The following is a 19,895-nucleotide window of genomic DNA, read 5'->3' as shown; positions in this document are numbered from 1 at the left end:
CTTCCAAATGTCAGTCGATGTGAACTTTTCCAAAACACATTGTGGAATGGTGCACGGTCACACAAGACATGGGAGTCACAGAGCAAACAAGACACTATTATCTTAGGAAATTCCTTTATGATCAAAACTGACAACGGCCCCTCTTCCCAGAAAAAGATGAGTATTTAGAGAAAAAACTGTCGCAGGTTATTGTGGCAAAGAGCTGAACTCACATTTAATTTAACAGATTTAAACATTCATGTACATTTTGTGACATAAAACCCAATAAAAAAAGTTTAACTTTCTCTTTGATGCCTTTAACAATTTAGACAGAGAAATCACCGAGAGCTGAGTTGTACAACAATAAGGTCGTTGGTTCTATTCTCTCCAACAAAACTTCCCGTCCAAATGCCCTTGAGCCATGCCAGAGTACTTCCACACAGTACATGCTGCTGAAGGAGAGGCCGTCCCATCACCGTTGCTGCTCCACCCAACACCAGGTCCTCTGGGTGTTCCTCGCACGGCGGCATCTCAACCTTCGATTTGGAGCAAGAGGATATATTTATCTAAACTTTAATAGTCCTCGTCTTCTGAGTCACTGTCCTTTTGCGTGGGGAGCGAACATCTGATCGACGACATGAGCTTGTCTTCAATTTGCTTCCTGGGGTTCTCCTCCAGGTCCGTCTTCACCGCTCCGCTCTCCGACAACCTCCACTCCAGCTCTGGGCAGGACAGATGGGGCAAACAAACACACACCTAATTCACAAACTATCATGGCATGTGTTTGCTGTTAGCAGCTCCCATAGACGGCACTTTAAACGGAGTCATTCTCCGTTTTAGTTTGGTGTATCTTAGACTGGCTTGCAAAACGCAAAAATCACTGCTCGCCGCTTCAACCAGGAGGACGACAGAACATTAACACAGGAAGCCGCTGGACTAAACTCCAAATAAAAAAAATAAAAAAAGAAGTTACTTTTAACTTAATTTCTAATAAAGACATTCCCATCACTGCAGGTAACTGCAGCTGGAAGGCCAGGTTTATTCTGACACCTTTGCTCTGCAGGTGTGTCTGAGCATCCTCTTTAATAAAGCTGAGTTTATACTTGTCGCTGCTGATTGGTTAGCTGACACAACCACACCATCAGTGGGAGGAGCTTAGAAGCGGTCAATTGTACATTCAAAGTCCTGCCACTTGTCTGTTAAAAACAAAACGCCAATCCTACCTTCAACTTTGAGATTCATGCCACCGAACACCAACGGGCCGATAAACTGGGCTTTCATGTCTCCCTCAAAGTAGACGAAGATGGTGGGCAGGTTGTGGTCGGGGTAGTTGGGGATGCAGGTGGTGGAGATGGACTTGAGGAACTTCGTTTGAGGGAACTTCCTGGCCAAAGTGCTCAGGTGCTGATTGATGAGGGAACACAGAGGGATCCTGGTGAAAGGAGATGAAGTTAGAGTGTGTCTGCTGCAAAGGCCAAGGAGTGGCTTATACGAGGCCAGCGGACGGAACGTGTTGTTGATGGTCTAACGAGTCCAAGTCCGACAACAGAATCAGGAATTTATGCTTCAAAGACTTTTCCTTTTCCACGTCAAATGTTTTTATAAGCCTGAACAAAGACCTACCCCTGTTTGTAGAGGTGCAGCACCACCCAGATTCCTTCTCCGGCCTTGTTGACCTCCTTGATGTAGTCCTGCCCTGAGATTTCCATGACCTCCTTGAACACCGACTTCATCTGGGATGCCTTCCACTCGGCGAGACGTTTCTGTCTGCATGAAGCACATCCCACAGCAGTGTACACTGAACTGGTTTCAGCCAGATTCACATCACATGATGCTATGAAAGTCCACTAGCTGCCAAGTACACCACCCCCCCTCACCTGTACATCTCAATAGCAGCCTCATCTTCTTCATCAAACTCATCTTCATTCTCATCCAGTTCTTCCAGCGTCATGTCCTCGTATGTTTTCACTGTTCAGACAAAAACCTCTTCATGTGAACACAAATACATACAGTAGATTAAACAAGTACATCCGTACAAAAACACTGCCTCTCTCACCAACAGACTGCTGCTGAAGGGCCAGTTCCTCCTCTTCATCATCTTTCGGTACTTCTTTGGGAGGAAGAATGCCTTTCTTCCGTAGGATATCATTCCACTCTGTGTCTTCATTTGGGTCCTGGGGGGGGGGAAATTAAAGACTCATAAATGTAGTTTTCCTACCAATGAAAAAAAGTGTGTGTGTGTGTGTGTGTGCAAAAAAGGAACATAAAAACAGAAAAGTCAAATGTTATATCCCTTTTTTTTTGGGATCACTAATCAAATCTCTGTAATGAAGGAGCTTTGTGTTTTAAAGTTAAACATGTGACCCATCTGAAATTATTGTACCACCGGAGGATCAACAAGTTATGATCTGACGCTGTCTGCGTTATCATTATCACCATCAGGTTCATCAAGACTATTCTTCAGACTAAAAAAGTACTTTTGAGCCGTGTTTCATATTCTTGTTCGAGTTTCCAGTGACGGGTGTTGAGCAATAGGAAGCCAGTTAACCATTACTACGCCCTGCTACACTGCTAGCTAAATGTTTTCGATCTACGCTCCCTTTTTGTACTTCTCTAAATAGTTTTTAATAATCCGTGTGAAATTATCCTACTCATCAGCGTTAAAACATGTGGCTTTACAAAATAATAAAGCTTTACTAACCTGCATTTTGACAAACGAAGATCTCAGATATCACACCAGTGGTCTCCGGTCAGAAGCGGAAGCAGAAGGACCGCCGACGGACCGATTCCGGCAGAAACAAAAAAATCACGACTGTCCAAAGTAAGAATGTGACACATTCCGGGTTCTGATAAAGTCACATAAAAAATAACATCGTAAATGAAATATAAATTTATTGTTATTTGTTTTTTATATGGTTACTTTAAGGAATAATTGTTTTTTAAAAGATGAAGAAGAGACGCTTCGTGGGTGGGACAATAATAAAGGTGACACCAACTTCCTTTCGCTGCTCAATATGACCATAAAAGGAGCGCAAGCGCAGGATTCCATTTGTGTCTGACAGAGACCGAACAGGTGCGGCTGACCCTCCCTCCGACCCCCCAACACATACATTTAAAAGTTATTCTAGTTATTTATAGTTCTTATCAGTGCTTTATGAATAAATTACATGTTCGTAGAATGACTCTAATTACTGTCCATGTAAGTTAGTCATCAATTCTTTATCCTTATTTTTTTTAAAAAGTATTTCTGTATTGCAAACATATAAATCTAATTCAATAAATATAATATGATAACGCATTCGGTAAATAATGAAACTTCGTCAGCAAAACTAACAAAACATCCCAGTGCCAGTATTCAGAATGCATCAGCAGCTCATAGAAAGGAAACTTTAAATTATCATTAAGAGTACACAAAGGTGAAGTGGATGACTCTCAGATACTTAACATCAGTATTTCGGGCAAGCCTTATTAAACATTTTACTACTTACTACAACGAAGTGTTGAAAGACCAAATAAATTATGTTTAGATCATAAAAACAATACACAATACAGCAAGGGATCCACTTTAATTTGTCAAGGGCTAGTGTTTTTATGATGATGATGATGATGATGATGATGATGATGATGATGATGATGATGATGGTGATGATGATAATGATCTTAATAATAATGCTTATTCTTATAACATTGTTGTTATTATTATTACTGATTTATTATGCTTTCATCGTTTTCTTTTTGTTGTATCATTAAGAGGTCAGTAATAAAAATAAATGACTTTTCAGTTACTGCAAGAAAATTTGAGTGAGACTGTTTATGATTTAGCATTCACTTGTAATGATCAATAACTGGATATCTAGAAAGTCTTTGTATATTGATGAACAAGTTTACACAATGGGCCTTTGTGTGATAGTAATCGTACGGTGTACCTGAACAGCGTCTCAGGTGGACAGCCAATCACAAGCCAGTAACTCTCTCTCCCGGATATGGCGGAAGGGAAAGTTGGAGAAATGCGGAAGTGAAGGAATTAAAAATCAAGATCTCCCACTCTGTCCCGGTTTTTCAGGAATTACTAACTTCGTCAATGAGATTTACTTTGAATGAGAAAATCTTTTCTCTGAATAATGATAATGATGATAATAACAACAACAACAATATTATTATTATTATTATTATTAATAATAATAATAATAATAATAATACACTAAATTAAAATATTTTAATTGCATATAAAGTTTGGAAAATTTATTTATTGAACTGTCTTCTTCTGAATAGTTGTTCTATGTAATGACAGTTATATTAGAAGTATTTATGGTGGCGGTTTTATTATTATTATTATTATTATTATTATTATTATTATTATTATTATTATTATTATTATTATTACAGTAGTAGTACTTGGGAAAATATTTTGATAATTTTTATAATGTTTTACCAAAGTGACAAATAGAGAATTATACCATAAAAAGCCAGAAATATTGATGTTACTGTAGAAAAAATGGCACATGAAATACTACTTTCATGAACACTCACATTTAAAGTGTGTAGATTGAAGATTAAATTTGTGATATTTTTCCCTTACAAGTAGTGCAAGCAAAATGAAGTGTATTGTGTTGCATTTGTCACACTAAGAGTCAGCTGAAACACATAAACCAAAATGCAGTTTTAAGTACCCTAACACAGAATTTCATTGAGGAAAAAAAAATTCTGTTGATTATCAGAAAATTAATTTTTTGAGAAAAAAAAATCACCAAAATTTTTAGAATATGATCATTCATGATCCTTGGCTTATCAATAACTATTTAATTTGCAAAAGGGGCGGCGGTAGCTCAGTCGGTTGAGCGGGTCGTCCAATAATCCAATTCCCTCTCCTGACCATTCACCAGCTCACCTCCCAAGCACTGCCGAGGTGCCCATGAGCAAGGCACCGTCCCCTCCACAAGCTGCTTATTCGGGGCGCTCAAAAGATGGGGCTGCCCGTCACTCGGCTTCCTTGTATTCCTTGTGTGTGTGCTTGGTTGTTTCAATGGCGTGTACAAAAACACGACTGAAAACAAAATAATTTCCCTACGGGGATTATGAAAGTGTACTTCTTCTACAAGGCTCCTCAACATGGTTAACAATTTCTCCCTCAGAGTGACTTATTGTCCTAATAGACGATCTTGGACCAGTGTGTACAGCTACAGCCAATCGGGAGCGAGGGATCAGGCGCGAGGCGGTGAGTCTGCAGCTCGCAGCTGTCGGATCGCAGGAGAATCATGGAGAACCACGACAACCAGCAGCTGTAGCACCGAGCGGGCCGCTCCCGATCCGGAGGACAGGCAGGAGAAACTTCACTCCCCACCGCTGCGGAGGCCGAGGCGGCGTAAAGAGCCTCCTCCGGTCCCTCCCGACCGGACGAAATGTGGCTGAACCCGGAGGAAGTTCTGCTGAAAAACGCCCTGAAGCTGTGGGTGACCGAGAGGAGCAACGACTTCTTCCTCCTGCAGAGGAGGAGAGGCCACGGGGAGCCCACGGGCAGGATCACAGGTGAATACCGGGAACGCAGCGTGAAGTCAGGCCACAGGTAAAGCTGACTCCACCTGAGAGGAGGAGCAGTGACAGGAACAAGAGGCAGACCCCCCCCAGGTAAACAAGGGGGTGTCCCATAAGTTAGACACTAAGACTCACCTGGATTATGAATTATTATGATATCAATATTAAAGAAACAATATTAAAAGAAAAGTTGAGCTTGATCCAAATCAGTTTGAAGACATGAAGCTCTTCTGGGTCCCCCAACCATCTGATTATTGATCAGATCATTGGTTTGTTTTATATTAATTGTACTGTTTGGATCTTTTTTTTTTTTTTAAAGTTAGTCTTATATCTTCTCCAGTTTCAGCTCGTTAAACTGAACCATTTGCTGCTTTTTATTGTCTTCATGGTTTTAAGTGAAGTTTTTTAGGTTGAAGGTGGAAAAAAAAAGAAGCAACCTGTAGTTGTAAGTCTAGACATTGAAATCAGCCTTTGAAAAAAAAAAAAGTTAAAAAAAAATCTTTTTGGATTATTGAGATTAGAAAATAATAAGAATAATGAAGTCATCATGATTAAGTTTTTCTTGCAGGATTATTGTAAAAACTCTACAGATGGATGTTCGTTTGTAAACACCAGGACATTCCTGTTCAGCCTCACAAACACCCGTCACAGGTTTAATCTAATCTTTAACCGGCCTGTCTGTAATTTTTTGGTCTTATCAGATTTTGACAGTTCTGGAAACGCTTCAATCTCTACAGCAGGATTGACTTTATTCTCTCTCCAGGGCAGCGGCAGTCTTTTCATTTCTAAGGGATTTACACACACGTTTCAGACGTTGGACATGCACGGCTGCCTTTGCAGCTTCGTCTTTGTATCGGTGCAGCAGGATGAACCGTCGGTCGTCTCTGCAGAGGATTCGCCCGATGGGTTCGTACCATTAAAAACCAGGGAAACGCGTCACGTAGCGCCGTCTTTACGCCGTTCCTTCTTCCCTGCGGTGAAATCAGGCCACATCTCTGCTCATAAAACAGAATGGAGAGAACTTCCTGGCACATGTTTGTTCCTCCTGTTCCCATAGCGAAAGGAGCCAAGGGTCAAGTCCTGTTGTCAAATCGTTCAACATTAACTCATTAAATGGCCTTCCTTTCGGCGCTGCTGCCACACAGGCGGAGGAAACAAGTGAAGCATTGTCTATTTTTTGCAGTTTTTTTCACATGATGGACAAAGATTGGACAGAAACTGAAATTCAGTGTTCTCTCAGTGTTGTGAAAACACACCTTCTAGCCTGGATCGCACCGCTGATGAGACCGAAGGATTTCTGAGAAGGGCTGGGCAGCGATCAGACCTTTCATACCAAAGCCTTTCATCTGTGAAGCCTCATAAATACAAACTGAGTGTTTTCAAAGCTTCTGTTTTCTATCTTTCGGCTGGAATTCAACACTCTGACATGAAACAACAGAAGAAAACAAATTACAGATAATAAAAATCTGATGCATTCAAGAACACACATGGAAGTCTTGTAAAATACAGCTCCTCTCCCAGCCTTCACGGTGGTCTTCACAGCCTTAGAATTGCTGACTCCCCTTCGACCAGAGCAAACGTCTGCTGGGTTTCGTGGCGACAGAAAGATGTTTTTGCGTTGCCAGGTTGTGGAGTTTACAGCTCCAGACTCCCGACTCGTGAGATGTGGCTCAACAAGAGCTCCTGTCGTCTCTTTGCTTCTCCACCTGCTTTCTGAAGGCTTTATTAAGGCTGGATCCGGGTTGTCTTATGAAGGGCCGCAACCTTCACAGTCATCAGCTGGGTTAAACCCACCTGCCAGTCGATAAAGAACCGTTTCTGGTTTTTGTTCCTCTTTCCACATGTTTTACATGAACACTCCAGAGATTTTTAAAAAATGAAAGCAAGCAAGTTGTCTCAAGTTGCTGCAGACATGTCACTGAAAAGTACCACCAGTAATTAGTATCTCCCATTGACATCGATTCCAGCAGTAATCCTCCTCCTCATGGACCGGCACAACCTCCTCATGATGTCATCCTTCACACATGAAGAAGAAACAAATGTGAGAAGCTGGAGGATGAATTTTATAAAGTTTATATCAGGTTTAACCCAAAGTTTCTAGCGTCAAGCTATAAAACGGGAATTACAATCGTCTCTGTCCCGAATGCCCGCCCTCAAACTCTGAATCGACCAATGGCAGATGAGAAGAGACGTCTCACGATTTCATTAACAAAAAAAAAAGAAAAGAAAGAAATCGCCACTCAGTCGTGTTCCCCAATGTTTGCTGGCTTCACTTCGCTGAAATGTCAGGGGAAATTCTCAAAATAACACAAATGTTTCAATGCTCAGACTGAAAAAGCTTCCCTGGTCGCCTAGGAGACGTCGTTTACCTTCATGGTCACCAGGACGTGGTTAAACATCACCGTTTTCTTAACTTGCATTTTCTTGTTTGCTAAACTTACAAACACGTCATAAATTATTTAAGATGAGATGGTTTATGGTGATCATCTCTGAACCGAGGCCACGAACCTTTGAATATTTAATGCGGAGCCCACTTGACGTTCGCTGCTTCCCCAGAGGAATCATCGGAGCTCTGCCTCATCGCTGTTAGAAGAGCATGATGCACATCAGCTCGAGTTTAACGAGATGAGTTCAAGTCAAACCGGATTGAGGCACAAAATCGCCTCACCTGGCTCCACGTCGTGATTCCCACAGCTTCACCTCCAGAGTCTGGCACCAGTGTTGAACCACAGCCGATCAGCCCAGATCCAGGGGGCCACGCCCCGGGACCGGTTCCCACGGCTGCAGCAGTTGCGCAATAGATTGACAACAGCAACATCTACAGCATCAGTAAAGTGTGATGTGTGAGATTCCCAGCGTGATTCTGGACGTTGGTGTGTGCAGGTCTTCTGGTCGGAGCCCTGGACTCGGTGCTGGACTCCAACGCCAGGGTCACTCCCTTCCGGATCCTCCTCCAGATCCCCGGCTCCCAGACGAGCTGGGTGATCGCCAGCGGTGAGCTGAATCATCCGAACCCCCACCTCTAGGGTTGACGTACCCACTGCTGACTCATGAGGTGGGTCACGGCTGTTAACCCCCCCCATCCCGCTGGGTTTTGTCTTCCTGTGTGTCAGGAGTCGCTATTGAGGAGGTGAACAGGCACTGGGATTGGCTGCTCCACAACCTGCTTCACTCGCTGTCGGTGTTTGAGAACAAGGAGGATGTTGCCAGTTTTGTCAAAGGAAAAGTCAAGGTGTGAGACTTTTCTATCATAATGCAAAGCCTTTTTCAGTGGTCCTGAATGCTAGCTTCCTCTTCCGACAGGGCCTCATTGCAGAGGAGGTTCGGGGTCGCCAGGCGGCCCAGGAAGACGACCCAGCCAAGTTCAGGGAGGCGCTGTTGAAGTTCGAGCTGCACTTCGGCCTCCCGTCGTCAGAGAAGCTGGTGACCTACTACTCCTGCTGCTGCTGGAAGGGCCGCGTGCCTCGACAGGGCTTCCTCTACCTCAGCATCAACCACCTGTCCTTCTACTCCTTCCTGCTGGGGAAGGAAGGTCTGTATGCCAAAGGAGGGGCTCTGATTTTTAGGGAGCCTCTCGCTGCTTTTTATTATTAACCAAAGTACACATTCAAGTCAGAAATGTTGATTTCTACAAATGCAAAGACTGACGGACCTCACAGCTTCCTCCCCCATGCGAGGGGAGCAGCTTTACCAATGGGTTCTAGCGGAATTTCAGGAGTACGACGTGTCGCATGTCGTCCAAAATAAGTCAGACTCAAACTAGAAAGCGTCGCTAAAACAAAAACTGAAATCCTCCTCGTTCTAGAAGCTCCGTTCCATTTTCACATCACTTTTAGGAGACTCCTCAAGTGTGGCATCGTATTTTCCGAAGGCTTAGGGCGGACTCCGGTGATGTCATCATGATGACACATGATGCTTTATTGGGTCTGACTCACGGCCGAATAAAGAATGCCATCATGTCATCGACCCTGGGAGCCTCCTCTGAACAAACATGACGGCTGAATATCGGCTGGTCGTGAATTATTGTTCACGTGGCTCCAGAGGCTCAGATGCCGTTGAAGGAGGGATCAGAACTTGTCCTACTTTCGGTCTACAACACGTTCACCCTCAGCCAGTCAGCTGACCTTGTGACTTTGTGAAGTGGGTCACGCTGATTGTGTTGTAAATGCTTACGGATCTGTCAGCTGACTGCTGCTGTTCAAATATCAAGTCTCAGCTCAGGTTGTTAGCTTAGGATCGCTTCTTCTAGCTGTGGTCACGTGACCTGAGTCGGTCTTAAAATCACTTTTTTTTTCCTCCTCCAGTGAAGTTTGTGATTCCGTGGGCGGAGGTCACTCGGCTGGAGCGGGTCTCCACCGGTCTGATGACGGACGCCATCCGGGTGAGCACCCGGCTGCGGCAGAGGGAGTTCTCCATGTTCCTCAACCTGGACGAGGCGTTCGGGGTCATAGGTCAGCTGGCTGACATCGCCCTCAGGCGGCTGCTGGACAGCGAAGGCCTAGAGCTGGACCGGGTCCTGCAGCAGCCGGCACGCATCACCAAGAGGTGGGTGCTGGTTCTGATGTCATGTGACGGGGCGCCGGTCTGAGGAGGATTAGCATTTTTGTGTCACCCCTGTGTTCACCGCCTCCCCAGGATCCTGGAGGAGCAGGCGTTGAGGGAGTACGTCCTGGCTCTGTTCCGCCTCCCGCGGGCCGAGAAGCTGCACGAGGTGGCGTCCTGCTCCGTGTGGACGCCCCACGCCCGCTGCCACACGGCGGGGACGCTGTACACCACCGACTCCTACCTGTGTTTCTCCAGTCGGGAGGAAGGCCACTGCGTCCTGCTGCTGCCCCTCTCTGAGGTAAAGCAGCCACAACCCTGAAAACGACCTTCAACCTCCAGCTCCAGGTGGGCGGAGCCTCTGCTTTGATTGGATGGAGTGCGGAAGAGAAAGAGAGATGATGGGTGGAGAGAGAGACTACAGTGATGATAACATTGACAATAATAATAATATTTATGGTGATGATGATGATAGTTGGTGTCAACCAGTAGCAGTAGACTGTTTCCATGGAAACCTGTAGGATGATTAAGTGCAAAAACGCCAGGGAAGGAGTCAATTTGGTGACATGAATGTGTAGAGAAGGAGAGGAAGTGGAGCTCAGTGCATTATGGGATGTCATCCCAGGAGTCTCAGTCTATCACAGCAGAGTTAAACCTAGCAGGGGCTGTCAGTCCAATCGAGTCATCAGAAGTCGTCACTCGACTGTCGGCTGAACGGTTTCAGGTCGGCCTCTTCGTCCTGAGTGACTTTCTTCCCTTTATCGTTTTGCGTCAGAGGTTTTTTGCAGCGGTCGTGTGTTTTACGCCGGTTCGATAAACACCGTGTGTTGACTCAGCCAGCTGCTGGTTAAAGAGTCACACACTGACTGGTTTTATGTGGCTCACAGCGTTTACACAGCAACACTTTAGCATGCAGGAAGCCAACGTCACGTTCTGCACTCATGCAAGATGTTTGCTTTGGTTCTGATCTTCCGAAGGACAAAAAGCTGCTGTGGAGGAAGAGATCTGGTGGATGGAATAATGCAAAAACGTGTAGACACAGTGAATTATAACTGATGATAATAATGAGAGGGACACGGATCGGAATAAATTACCTCCATGAAGAATCGAGTCTCTAAGTTTGGCTTAAATCAGTTTTTATTCTTGGGATATTTGGGTTTAGTTCTCATCAAACACAGAAGTTATGCACCACAGAAAAAACTTCACATGAGCTCCATTTGTGTTCTCAATCTCCTCCCTTTTCCCACCAGATCTTGTCGATCGAAAAAGCGGAGAGCACCAGCCTGCTTCCCAACCCCGTCATCGTGAGCGTCCGGACGAAGAAGGCCTTCCAGCTGATCGAGCTGCAGGACCGAGACGAACTGGTGGAGAACCTGAACTCCAGGCTCCGAGCTCTGCAGTGGAAACAGTCAATGTTCCGCAGCAGGAAGGATGGCAAGAGGAGCATGGTGTGTGTGTGTGCGTGTGTGTGTGTGTGTGTGTGTGTGTGTGTGTGTGTGTGTGTGTCAGATTTGGATCCATCAAGATTTTAATGCCAGCATAAACCCACCGTGTCTCCTCACGTTCCCCCCAGAGCAACCCGACGCCCTACTACACCTTTTACTACGACACCAGCTACTCTGACGAAGAGGAGATTGAAGAGCAGGTCCTGCGCAACACCGTCAACAGCGAGGCTCTGATGACGGCGTTCCATCACAACCAACCCGGATCCAACAGCAACAAGGTGGAGCGAAAGTCATAAGCCCAAAAATAATGATTGATCATCAGTTTCACTGATCGTGTGTGTGTGTGTGTGTGTCGGTGTGTGTGTCGGTGTGTGTGTGTCACGTCCAGAGCGTGGAGCAGATGAAGGAGCAGCTGTGGGAGGAACACTTCTCCGAGTTCGGCCGCGGCGTCCACATGTTCCGCACTGAGAAGACTCAACGGCTCGTTGCCATGGGGATACCGGAGTCGCTGCGAGGGGAGCTGTGGATGACGCTGTCTGGTGAGAGCGAGATGGAATGCGGCCAAAAAAAAAGAGTTTTCATACAGGATTAGTTCTCAGAATTCTTCCCTCTGGTTCTTTCAGACACGTCGTCGGAGCTGGAGTCCCATCGGGGGTACTACGCCGGCCTGGTGCAGATGGCCATGGGTCAGAGCAGCCTGGCCACGGACGAGATCGAGCGCGACCTCCACCGCTCGCTTCCGGACCATCCTGCCTTTCAAAACCCCACCGGCATCGCGGCGCTGAGGCGCGTCCTCACCGCCTACGCCCACCGCAACCCCAAGATCGGATACTGTCAGGTAGAGACAGAACCACTCAGACAGGGAGGGTTTTCAGCTGTTAGTAGAAGTGAAGTGGAGTAAGGATGGATTCTGGGACGTGGGAGAGTAGATTTGGTTTTGAGGTGGATGGATCTGGCATCCAGATTCTGGATCATTTGTGATTTAAATCGCGCTGTAAATGGGAGCAGATTTTTCAATTTGGAACAAAAAACCCCAAAAAATATTTAATTACTCAATTTCAAATGTAATTATACTTTTATGTTATTGAATCTCAAATACTAATCAAATTAAATCTGTCTTCCGCGTACGGTCCACTACTGCGGTCTCCGGACTGGACATCGTATTTCTAGACCCACCTGGTTTATTGATTATTTATTATTTATTTATTACGATCAATCAATCTCCTCCTCGCTCCGTCTGCTCCAGTCGATGAACATCCTGGCGTCGGTGCTGCTGCTCTACGCCAAAGAAGAAGAAGCTTTCTGGCTGCTGGTGGCCGTCTGCGAGAGGATGCTGCCCGACTACTTCAACCGCCGGGTCATAGGTGAGAGGTCAGGGGTCACATCCAGAGACTTGCATTAGGTTGTTTTTTGAGCGTCCAGTGGCTCCTCCTGGTTTTGGAAGCACTAGTCGTTTGAGGTCGTGTTTGTTTAGCTCTTCAAACGGTTTAATATTTCATCTCTTTATGTCCAAGCTGCTGCTTTTCGGACACGGAACTAAACAAAGTCTAATTGTGAAACCAAAAGAACGATATCCTGTGTTTGTCACGCCGGTTATTTTCGTCTCCAAAGGTGCGTTTGAAGCAATTTCCTCTTTCTGCTCGTGTCCAGATGGCCGCGACCCATTTCCCATCTCTAAAACTGAGATGATCTGAATATTAGTGAGGCAGGACTGGACATTTCAAGGACAAGTTTAGTCAGTTTTTTTTAATGGTGGTATTTTTCTGAACCCAAGCCCAGGGACAAAAGCAGCATTTAATATAACAGTGATCAATGTGCATGGAATTATTGCACTGTTATGTTTTTAATAATTTTTGGATGACTGTGTGATTGAGTTGTGCAGCAGATAAGGAATCACAAGTAAAGTGTAAGAATGTGACTACAGGGTTAATGGTTTTTATCACGGTAAAATCAGTGTGGAGCTTCACCTGTGTCTCTGCTGCCACCTAGTGGCCAAACTGAACCCCCACACCTCCCAGCAGCTGACACCCGTTTGACCCCAGTACACTTTCTCCTCCAGGAGCTCAGGTGGACCAATCGGTGTTCGAGGAGCTGATCACGGAGCGCCTGCCGGAGCTGGCCGACCGCGTCCCCGACCTCTCCACCCTCTCCTCGGTGTCCCTCTCCTGGTTCCTCACCCTCTTCCTCAGCGTCCTGCCTTTTCACAGCGCCGTCTGTGTGGTCGACTGTTTCTTCTTCCACGGCATCAGGGCCATCTTCCAGTTGGGTCTGGCAGTTCTGGAGGCCAACGCTGAAGAACTCTCCTCCAGCACAGACGACGGACAGGCACTGATGATTCTCACGGGGTAAACATAAGATTGGGATCCAGTCTGCTAAACTATGACGAGAATGAAATATCAGAAGGTGAACGCTCTGCTTTGTTCTGTAGCTTCCTGGACCAGGTTGGAGGTGAACAGCTCTCTGGCGTTCCTTCCTCGTCGCCCGCTGCATCCGACTCCAGCAGCGACGCCGACATCCTGGCCGTGAGACACACAAACATCACCGACCTCATCAACGAGTCCTACGAGGTCAGATGCACGTTATTAATTTCACATTTCAGATCAATGTGTTTCTGTATTTTAAAAGCGCCGAGCCATTATTCACACCTGAGCTTCGGCTAGTGAAGCGTTTGCGTCGTTGTTCCAGCGCTGTGTGTGTGTGTGTGTGTGTGTGTGTGTGTGTGTGTGTGTGTGTGTGTGTGTGTGTGTGTGTGTGTGTGTGTGTTTGCGTCAGAAATTCGGAGACCTGACGGTGAGGCAGATCGAGAGGCTTCGCTGTGGACACCGTATCCGGGTGTTGCAGGCTCACGAAGATAACGCCAAAGAAAATGCTGTGAGTAGACAGTGTAAACGTGTGTGTGTGTGTGTGTGTGTGTGTGTGTGTGTGTGTGTGTGTGTGTGACCTTAACGCTCAGTTTAACTTGATAATGTCCTCCCTTTGTGTGTGATTGTACAGCTGAGAGTAGTGACATCGGAGATTTCCATCTCTCCAGAGGTGCTGGCTGACATCTACGACCTCTTCAAGGTTCCTGACCCTCCCTCCTCCGTTAACTCGAGGATTACTTTAGTCTCCTCCCACTCAGCACCGTCTCCTCCTCTCTCTCCGCCCCCTCCAGACGGAACACTTCATCAGTCTGTACTGGGGCGACCGCAGCTCGGCGGCGGCGGCGGAGGCGGCGGCCTGGCACTACAGCGGCGCCGGCCGTTCCTACCTGGAGCGCCTGTACCGGCTGGACCGGCCCCAGTTCAAGAGCCTGTACGGGCTGCTGGTGCCGTGGCCCGCCGGGTCCAACCAGCACGCAGACACGCTGGCCAACCGCACCTTCACCCTGCTGGACCAGGAGTGCAACAACCTGGTGACCTTCAGAGAGTTCGCCGGCTGGCTCGGTGGGTAAAGGTGTGAAGGAGCGTTTTGAGGGAATTCAACTGCCAACTGATGTTGGATCTGATTATGTAATAGTTCTAAATCACAACTAAAACCTTGTTTCTGTCATTCCGATCTATCCGTCATCGTCATCGCCTGAAACGGAACTCATTTTGAGTCTTGGGAAACTTTAAAATTATAAGACTCTGGGAGGAAATTCAACAAGTTCTTTCAAAATAAAATCCATGAGAACATCCTTGAAACAAAAGTGATTATTGTGACTGAATAAGGACAGATCAGATGTGACGCATCAGTAGCCTCATGTCTTATTGATCCTGTATTGGCTCCATCAGATATTTTGTACTGCGGTGAGCTGAACGAGAAAATCCGGCTGCTGTATCGTCTTCACATCCCACCAGGTCAGTCCTCATGTCACCACGATGGATGGATGGATGGATGGATGGATGAAGCTGTAAGTGATCACCTTCATATGTCTGCAGCTCTGACAGAAAGTGAAGATGACCCCTCTCTGATGAAGAGCCCCCTGCTGTCCACAAGCAGACCCCTTTATGTTAACCTGCCCTCTGGTCGGTCCAAACACACCGCGCTAACCTAACGCTAACGTTTTCTCAGCTCGTCACAACACAACACAGCAAATAGACAAAACACAAGAATGTGCTTCACATGATCGACACAAATTCGTGAAGCTTGAGTTTTTGTTTTTTTCGGGTTGTGGCTGAATGAATCGACCCTGTTCTGAGTTCTGACCCCGGCTGTCGTTCCAGACGCTGAAGGAGAGGTGAAGGACTACCAGGAGCAGCTGAAGCAGATGCTGCAGGATCTGGCCAAAGAGAAAGAGCGAGATGTGGAGAAGCCTTTGCCACTCATGAACCAGGTACCGGGAACGAGCATGGACCCCAGTTCATCGTCTCCATAACCTTCTCAGTATTTATACCCAACCTGAATAGATAGATCCAAACCTCCTCCATCCCTCCTCCCTCCCCGCAGCGCGAGTTCATCCAGTTCTGCAAGACGCTCTACGGCATGTTCCACTCCGACCCGGAGGAGAGCGACCTGTTCCAGGCCATCGCCACCGTCACCAGCCTGGTGCTGCAGATCGGCGAGGTGGGACACCGCGCAGCCGGCTCGGTGCCAGGGGCCGGGGGCCAAATGGAAGGGAACCACGCCGGCTCGGAGGGATCAGCGGACGACGAGTGGACGGTCAGCTACGCTCAGATCCTGGCGTCGCTACTGACCGAACAGGCGCTGGTGAACTTCTTCGAGACGCCGCTCGATCTGTCTGCCAAAATCGCAGAGGCCAAGGAGAAGCAGTACCACCAGCGGGCCGGACTGCTGACCCTGCAGCAGGGGACCAGATGACCCCATGAACGGTAGACCACACGAGCCGAATGTCCTCTGAAGGGAACCCCGGCGTCTGTGTGACGGGATGCAGCGCCCTAAAGCTACCCAACATTCGTACTTCCAGAACAAGACCAGATTCTGGGAATTAAAACAGAGGGAATTTTTCTTTTCTTTGAAATTTTTAGCCAAAAAATACAGTTTTCAAAGCTTCTAATGGCCGACTGACGACCAGCATCACCACTAAAGATGTGATCAGTGCTATCGCCGCCTTATGTTAGCATTGGATGCTTTCGGTTGACCTGTTGTGGATGAATAATCCGTCTTCACTTTGTATATTTAAAATGTGACTGATTAATGGGTGATATGTGAATTGGTCATTTTTATGCAGGTCAGTTGTAAAACATTTTGGGTTAGGAGTTTGTCAAATATCCCTGGTGACTCGTTCATGTTCGAGATTTTTAAGTAATAACGTAATAATTTATTATAATGAGTTAAATTAAAGTTATGTCATTAAATGATAAGACTAGAATAATCCAGAGTTTTTAACATGTTATGGAAAATCTGAGTAGGTGAGAAATTAAGGATTTAATAGTTGTGTAATTTTAATAAAGAAGTTATTTTAATCCAGGAGGTCAGAGGTCGGACATTCACTGGAGCTAGAAAGTGTACTGCTGGAGATTTTTACAACCTGGCAACCCAAAATGTCTTCCTTCTAATGAACGGACTGATGAATAATACTGTTTTAAAATGGTTTAACTGTATAAAGACAGCCTGATAAGAAAGTTGGAACGATAATCCTCTGTGGTGCAGCATTAAGGATAAAAGGCATGCATTCAGTGTTCTGATTTTGTATATTTTCACCTGAACCCACATCAAAATAAATATTTTTAAAACTTTTTTTCAAACGGTAGGACTCTAAATGAGATACAGAATTGTTCTTAAAGCATCTGACAGAAACAAGGAGGCAGGGAGCTGCAGGAGCTTAGTGTGCTTTATTAGCTACTGATCACAGGTAGAGGAGGATTCCTAAATAACCCGAAGAAACAAAACACACATTCTACTAGAGGTCAGCCTTCAGTATAGAGGAGGGAAGACTGAGGCTTGTCTCTTATCTCTTCAGGAGCGTTCTCATCATTCAGGAGGTAGATGGATAATCCACTCCGTTGTATAGATTTAGAGTTTTATTTCATACCATAATTAGAACTATTGATTTATTTTTTTTCCATGAGAAACGGCTCCGGACAACTCGGACTAAAGGTCACGTATATTGCAAGTTTTTTAAATGTACATTATGGTGGACTAGGATCTATATTAGTGAGACATCCTACTCAGTTAAATCTAAAATAGTCTGTCGTTCATTGTAGGCACAGTTATGTATAATGAGTCATATTTATGAGTCACATGATGCTTATGTATCCACGGGCAACTGGGCCAGCAGCATATGAATGAAACGGGAGTTACAGCACAGTTGGACGTCAGGGACAGACCTACAAACTACACGCTACACATCGCACTAAGCCACAGTGGTGATGGTGGGAGGACCGATCCGGTTGCCCTGTGGGGGATTCTCGCCCACTCTGGAGGGATGGTGGGCGGGCTTCGTCTTTAAACGGCTTCCACGTAGTTGGCCGGCAGCATGCCGGTCTTGCCGGTGCGCTGCACCGTGCCGTACATCCAGCCCTCGTCGATGGATTGCACGTTGACAATGACGTCGCCGTCCTTGAAGGACACCTCGTCGCTGTCGGCGGCGGTGTAGTCGTACATGGCGCGCACGGTCTTCTGCAGGGAGGGAAGAATCAGAGACAGTCAGGGTGGGGAGGGTGGCGTGAAATCATGTGTTCTTGTTAGGGTCATCCATATCTAATGTGGGATACATTTAGCAGTGTGTGTGTGTGTGTGTGTGTGACTGACCCCGGTGGTGGAGGGGTGTGAGGGGACAGAGGAGACGGTGGTCTGCTGGGTGGCCACTGATGATGACCTCTGCTGCAGTTCCACAGTCTTAGCATGCTGGTAACCTAAAACACAAGCAAACCGACAGATATATAATAAACGGATGTGCCCACAGGATGTAGAGTGCTATGAAAACGTTAAGGCATCCCTTATCATTTCAGATTATTGGACAGAAAGTGTGCAATAGGTATTTAAACAATAGTAGGCAGGTGCATATCGGCCTACTTTTGTCTCAATATTTATTCCACACTTTCTGTAAATAATATAAACTTCATTTCTCAAATATCACCATGTTCATCTGCCATATGATAGCCTCTTCATACCACTACATGAGGCGGTAGTATTTGTCCTGTTCTGGAACTTTACCGGTAGAGGTGGCCATGAAGCCGTTGCTGTAGAGAGACATGTGGTGGTCAGGATCCTGGGACACCTCAGACTTTTCATCAGCACCGCCGCTCAAGGCGCTGGTGGAACGGGAATGCTCCTTGCTGCGACGCTGAGCTTGGACTGTCAGAGTTAAAAGCAGAAATTAGTTGGAAACTCAACATAAAATACAATCACCTATTAGCTGGTACAAATAAAACTGAAAATATGGATAACTCTCGTTTCAGATTGAGATTTTAATAGTTTCTATTAACTCGAATAATGGTGTAATTGGTTGATGGGGCATACTGACTGAATTCTACACCCTTAGCTTTGCACAAATGATCTAATGTCCTGCATTTAGGATATTTTTAATAATGCATAAAACAAGTGAAGTTCCCTCCACTTTGAGTCTCACCTGACATCATGTGCAGACTCCTGGACTGGATGTTGTCCTCAGCGGGGTCATAGTCGAACACGGAGCCGGGGTTTGTGCGCCACACACGCAGATCTGACCATCAAATAAAGGATCAAACAAACAATTTGTAAGTCTTTAAAACATGGGTTGATTCAAGTTTTGCTGTGATAGGGTCTAGTATGGATTACCATTAAATCTCAGGGAAATAAACACCATTCGCTGCATAATTAAGAATCTTTCAAAAGCTGCAGCTTTATAATTTTAGTCAAGATGGTAGAAAAAAAAAAGATAATGTCCTGTTTTTGGGTGAATAGTTTTCTCCAGATGATTAGAAACCTCTTTGAGGAATCACGTGTTCGGGAAGCGTGTCGGGACACTCGGGTGATGACTGTTGGCTGTAACCGTACCGGTGATGGTCTCCTGGTCGTGCTCCTGGGCGCGCCTCCTCTCCATCTCCACCACGCGCCTCTGGATGCCGCGGTAGCTGATGTCGCTGAAGTCCTGGGTGTTCCTCTTCACGCGCTCCGTCACTGGGTCGGAGGTGGTGGGGGTGAAGCTGCCTTTGCTCTTCTCAAAGTCTTCATGGTATCTTACCTGGAAAGTTTCATAGATATTTATATATTCTGAATTCTAAATACCTGTGTTAGGATGTGTCTGGAAGAGCAAAACACAACAATCTCACCCCAGAAATGATGCGCTGGGTCTCCCTGACGCGCCTCATCTCAGGCGTGTCCAAGACGAAGGCGGCCTTGCCCTGGACCTGTTTACGGAAGCTGTCAGAGTAGAGCACCTGGTCAGGACAGGAGAGGAAAGAGGACATAGTAAACACCTGACCCCGGTCAAACCTGAAGACGTCATACAGAAGCCATGAGCATCCACAGCACAGGGTATGTGGCAAAAAA

General features: G+C 46.1%; 3 protein-coding genes across 22 annotated transcripts in view; 1 reads left to right on the top strand and 2 right to left on the bottom strand.

The window, feature by feature from the left end:
- Positions 1-97: 97 nt before the first annotated feature.
- On the bottom strand, positions 98-2,766 carry pdcl3 (phosducin-like 3). The gene is made up of 6 exons (XM_068329257.1): positions 2,681-2,766; positions 2,036-2,153; positions 1,857-1,947; positions 1,603-1,746; positions 1,203-1,411; positions 98-701 (listed from the first exon to the last, which is right to left on the bottom strand). Exons 1-6 carry the CDS (start codon positions 2,684-2,686, stop codon positions 553-555), a joined length of 717 nt encoding a protein of 238 aa, XP_068185358.1. The 5' UTR covers positions 2,687-2,766; the 3' UTR covers positions 98-552.
- Positions 2,767-5,174: 2,408 nt separating this feature from the next.
- LOC137604814 (TBC1 domain family member 8) lies at positions 5,175-17,159 on the top strand. 2 transcript variants are annotated; one of them, XM_068328932.1, is made up of 20 exons: positions 5,175-5,505; positions 8,395-8,505; positions 8,625-8,743; positions 8,815-9,043; positions 9,816-10,056; positions 10,147-10,354; positions 11,304-11,501; positions 11,627-11,776; positions 11,887-12,037; positions 12,122-12,336; positions 12,745-12,862; positions 13,558-13,843; positions 13,927-14,065; positions 14,271-14,369; positions 14,493-14,561; positions 14,653-14,923; positions 15,254-15,319; positions 15,401-15,487; positions 15,686-15,795; positions 15,909-17,159. In XM_068328932.1, the coding sequence occupies exons 1-20, from the start codon at positions 5,379-5,381 to the stop codon at positions 16,278-16,280; spliced, it is 3,366 nt and encodes a 1,121-aa protein (XP_068185033.1). In that variant the 5' UTR covers positions 5,175-5,378; the 3' UTR covers positions 16,281-17,159. The 2 variants fall into 2 exon arrangements, with proteins under 2 accessions (XP_068185033.1, XP_068185034.1); XM_068328933.1 differs by lacking the exon at positions 15,401-15,487.
- Positions 17,160-17,235: 76 nt separating this feature from the next.
- Positions 17,236-19,895, bottom strand: part of neb (nebulin) — a 55,114-nt gene continuing 52,454 nt past the window's right edge. For all 19 annotated transcript variants that reach the window (XM_068328912.1, XM_068328917.1, XM_068328916.1 and 16 more), the window contains 6 exons: positions 19,676-19,783; positions 19,401-19,587; positions 18,994-19,086; positions 18,579-18,719; positions 18,174-18,277; positions 17,236-18,041 (listed from right to left, as the gene is read on the bottom strand). In XM_068328912.1, coding sequence (XP_068185013.1) covers positions 17,868-18,041; positions 18,174-18,277; positions 18,579-18,719; positions 18,994-19,086; positions 19,401-19,587; positions 19,676-19,783 — 807 coding nt within the window. In that variant the 3' untranslated portion in view covers positions 17,236-17,867. The remainder of the gene's footprint in view (positions 18,042-18,173; positions 18,278-18,578; positions 18,720-18,993; positions 19,087-19,400; positions 19,588-19,675; positions 19,784-19,895) is intronic.

The sequence above is a fragment of the Antennarius striatus genome, chromosome 12, assembly GCF_040054535.1.
Source record: "Antennarius striatus isolate MH-2024 chromosome 12, ASM4005453v1, whole genome shotgun sequence".
Taxonomy (NCBI): Eukaryota; Metazoa; Chordata; class Actinopteri; order Lophiiformes; family Antennariidae; genus Antennarius; species Antennarius striatus.
Note: the sequence above shows the minus strand (reverse complement) of the source record. Positions and strands in the feature narration are given on the sequence as shown.